At 41.4% G+C, this 3,521-nt stretch overlaps 1 protein-coding gene across 1 annotated transcript; it reads left to right on the forward strand.

Moving 5' to 3' along the window:
* Nucleotides 1-751: 751 nt before the first annotated feature.
* On the forward strand, nt 752-2,815 carry LOC111602816 (odorant receptor 1a). The gene is made up of 3 exons (XM_023320118.2): nt 752-1,637; nt 2,092-2,698; nt 2,756-2,815. Exons 1-3 carry the CDS (start codon nt 1,129-1,131, stop codon nt 2,813-2,815), a joined length of 1,176 nt encoding a protein of 391 aa, XP_023175886.2. The 5' UTR covers nt 752-1,128.
* The last annotated feature ends 706 nt before the right edge of the window (nt 2,816-3,521 follow it).

Consider the following 3,521-nt stretch of genomic DNA (forward strand, 5'->3'; position numbering starts at 1 on the left):
ATATACGTAAGTAAATGTTTTTTAATATAGAAGAAACTAATTGAGGGCCTGATTTGCTTAAATACATCCTTAGATCCTGATAAGTCCTTGACAAGTTTATTGCCAGCTTTAAGAAATTTTGATTAGACTCCAAGTAAAGCGGCTCTAGTCGGAAATGTCAACTGAAACTTAGCCAAATTTCATGTCAAGCTTAATTTATTAAACATTTTTGCTCATATCATAAAGCATGTCGTAATTTTGAGCAAGGGAGGTAGAGCACACAAAATGCTTCAAGATATATTTGCAATCGACTTTTTCTGTGTCGCACTCTTTAATTTGATTTTCCTTTTCAATGTTTTAAGCCTGCTAAAAATCATAAAAATTAGTGAATTAATTGATTCGTATTCCAGCATAGCTTACACCGAATTTAGCAGGCTCTCGAGCAAACCTTGACCATGTCATGCCTTGACCACGACTAAAGCCGCTTCGCCTGTGGCATCGATGTCAATTAACTTCAAAAGGCTTTACGTTTAAAAATTTTTTGTTTTATTTATGAACTAATTATTAAAAATATAATTTGTATTGATATGAATACATTAATTATTCATTATCATTATTATATTTGTGATTACTTTTTCCAATAATTATATTAAATATGTTTTGTAGGAATTAAGGTTTGTCTCTGATCAGATTGTTCAGAAAGTAGATCAATTTTTGTATCATCTTGGATCATCTCTCCATTTCTACAAAATATTTCATTTAAGTCAGTTGCTCGACTCGCAGAGATTTGTTGGGAATTTCATACAACTTATGCTGTCATTGTCCCACTGTGCCAAACAGGTGCCTGTATGTCTTGCAGTAGGTGTGGACTCGGACCCACACCCCGGGCGAATAATTAAATCATTTACCATGAGGTTTTACTTAGCCAAGTTTTCTGGGCTTGTGTCATTTTAGTGTGTGTGCTTTAATGAAGACCGACAAATTAACGTTTTATTTATAAGGCCAATTAAGCGACTCAGGTAAAGGTATTGCTTCAACTGTCCCACACCCCCTCGTTTGTTTTATAAATGAGATGCACACAAAAATTAACGGCAGTCGGACAGAAGAAACTAATCAGTTCCAGTTGCCATTGCTACTCTTGGCATCGGCATGTCCAAGCTACTGGAGGCCTGTCTGGATAATTTGTGGTCGCAGCGGCTCACCTTTGGCCTCATGGGCCTGGAGCTGAAGCCGGATCGGCAGACGCTCCGCTCCCCGGTTACTTTCATCGTCATGGTGCTGGCCACCAGCTTCGAGCTGTGCACCGTTTGCGCCTTCATCGTGCAGCATCGCAGCGACATAGTACTCTGTTCCGAGGCGCTGATGCACGGCATCCAAATGGTCTCCTCGCTGCTGAAGATGACCATCTTTGTGTACAAGTGCCGGAAGCTGGTGTCTCTCATTGCGTCCATCCAGACGCCTTTTTTGCGAGCAAACATCGATGCAGCTGAACTGCGAGTCTGGCAGGTGCAGAACCGTCGTGCCCAAATCTTCTCGGCCATCTACCTGCTGATGTGTGCTGGCACCAGCATCTCCTTTCTGGTCATGCCCGTCGCTTCGACAGCTCTGATTTACTACAACACTGGACAGTTTGTGCCCGTCAGCTCGTTTCGCGTCGCGTAAGTGGCAACTGGGGTTGAGTTACAAATGAGAACAGATTTGACTGTGCAGAGATGAGTTCTTGTTCTGAAGTATGAGTCTCTTGTCTAGTCTTATACTGTGTCGCAAATCTTACCCAAAATGTTCTACATTTAATTTAACATCATCTCTGAAGCTAACATCGCAGAGCTCTCAATGCACAACATTTAGAAACTAAATCATTCTCTGTAAAGCAGATGCTCACGCACCTAAGCTGACTTGTCTAAGTAGACAGATAGTTCTGCCTGGAGCTGGATCCGCAGGGACTCACCTTCAAATATTTCATATTCATACACCAAACGTCTTTAGCAAATTCTTGACATCTTGCCTGCTGGGAAAAGTATAAGCCAACTTCATGGCCGAAAGATATTCAACTTTAAGCTAACGTGTAGCCTGAGACTCTTTCTCTCTAGCTCTCTCTTACCTTCTCTGCAGTTTACCCTACGATGTCACACAGCCGCTAATATACTTTCTAGACTGCTGCCTGATGGTGCCTGTGCTGACCTTCTTCTGCTGCTCCACTACCGGCGTGGACACGCTCTATGGCTGGTACGTCTTCGGTCTGACGGCGCACTATCGCCGGCTCGAGCTGCTGCTGCAAAACGCACGAATGCAGTTGTCAGCTGGTCGAGAGCTGGAGCATAGGTTGGACCAGCTTTTCAGGCAACATGCTCGACTGCTGCAGCTGGTGGCTCGCTTCGAGGCGGGCTTTCGGGACATTGCCTGTGTGGAGGTGCTGTTAATTTGCGTGTTGTACTGCTCGGTGATCTGTCAGTATATAATGCCGCACACGAATCAGAACATTGCCTTTCTCGGCTTCTTCTCGCTGGTGGTCAGCTCGCAGCTATGTATTTATGGCTTTGGCGCTGAGCAGGTGCGTCACGAGGGTCAGCAATTTGCCTATCAGCTTTACCAGCTGCTGCCTTGGCACGAGTTGCTGCCGCATCAGCGTCGCCTCCTGCTGCTGCCACTGCAGCGAGCCCAGAAGGAGACTAAGCTGGGCGCCTACTTCTTTGTCCTGGGCAGACCTCTCTTGGTGTGGGTGAGTCAGCATTCAAGTAGCAACTAAACCGCCATTGACTCTGCCCTTTGCTTGTAGATCTTTCGCACAGCAGGCTCCTTTACCACGCTGCTCAATACGCTTCGTGCACAGAACTAAAGTAAGAGAAACCCTTGTTGACTAACTATAATCAACATAAAGTTATGTTTTCAAAATGTTGAATAAATCACAAAAGAGACTCAAGTCAGACTGAGCATTGATCTATTGTTCTTACATTTAAATCTCAAGAATTTCTTACTAATCAGTCACCTGACTTCACTTCCTTTGCTTCTCTCTGGCAAGGCATTCTCAACTGACTAGAGAGTGTGACCCAACAAAAGTAATGCTACTTTCGATAGTTATATTTTAGCTGATATTTAAGTTATCGATAATATTTAATTGCATTTAAAATTAAATAAGATTTGCCATTTAAGCAAGTTTTTTTTACATCTAAAAAACGTGTGAAAATAGTTTGAAAATTTACTGAAAATGCGGCCTAATTCTAAAGTCAGTGCTTAGCTCTTATCAGTTCGATTTGCAGTCCAGCTAATAAATATTTATTTATAATTTACTTTTCAACTTCCAACTTCAAATTCTAACCAATACTTTTCTTTTTACACCTGTCCAAAATAATACATGCGATATATGTTTTTTTTTTTGTATTTTTATTATTAATATTACAATTAAGAGCTGGTTTTTTATGTACACACACAATACAAATACAAGTAAAATTATGTTTAATTAAACAAAAAATAATTAAGTAATCGATACGCATCATAAAATACGATTAAACACATACAAATACAAATACAAATACGTGTAGGCT

The sequence above is a fragment of the Drosophila hydei genome, unplaced genomic scaffold, assembly GCF_003285905.1.
Source record: "Drosophila hydei strain 15085-1641.00,03,60 unplaced genomic scaffold, DhydRS2 tig00000232-arrow-arrow-pilon, whole genome shotgun sequence".
Classification (NCBI taxonomy): Eukaryota; Metazoa; Arthropoda; class Insecta; order Diptera; family Drosophilidae; genus Drosophila; species Drosophila hydei.

Bases quoted from the DNA above. Each gene is read 5' to 3' on its own strand.
- LOC111602816 (XM_023320118.2), top strand. From the start codon at position 1,129: ATGTCCAAGCTACTGGAGGCCTGTCTGGATAATTTGTGGTCGCAGCGG. The intron at 1,638-2,091 runs GTAAGTGGCAAC...CCTTCTCTGCAG, and splicing joins GTCAGCTCGTTTCGCGTCGC to TTTACCCTACGATGTCACAC. The intron at 2,699-2,755 runs GTGAGTCAGCAT...CTTTGCTTGTAG, and splicing joins GCAGACCTCTCTTGGTGTGG to ATCTTTCGCACAGCAGGCTC.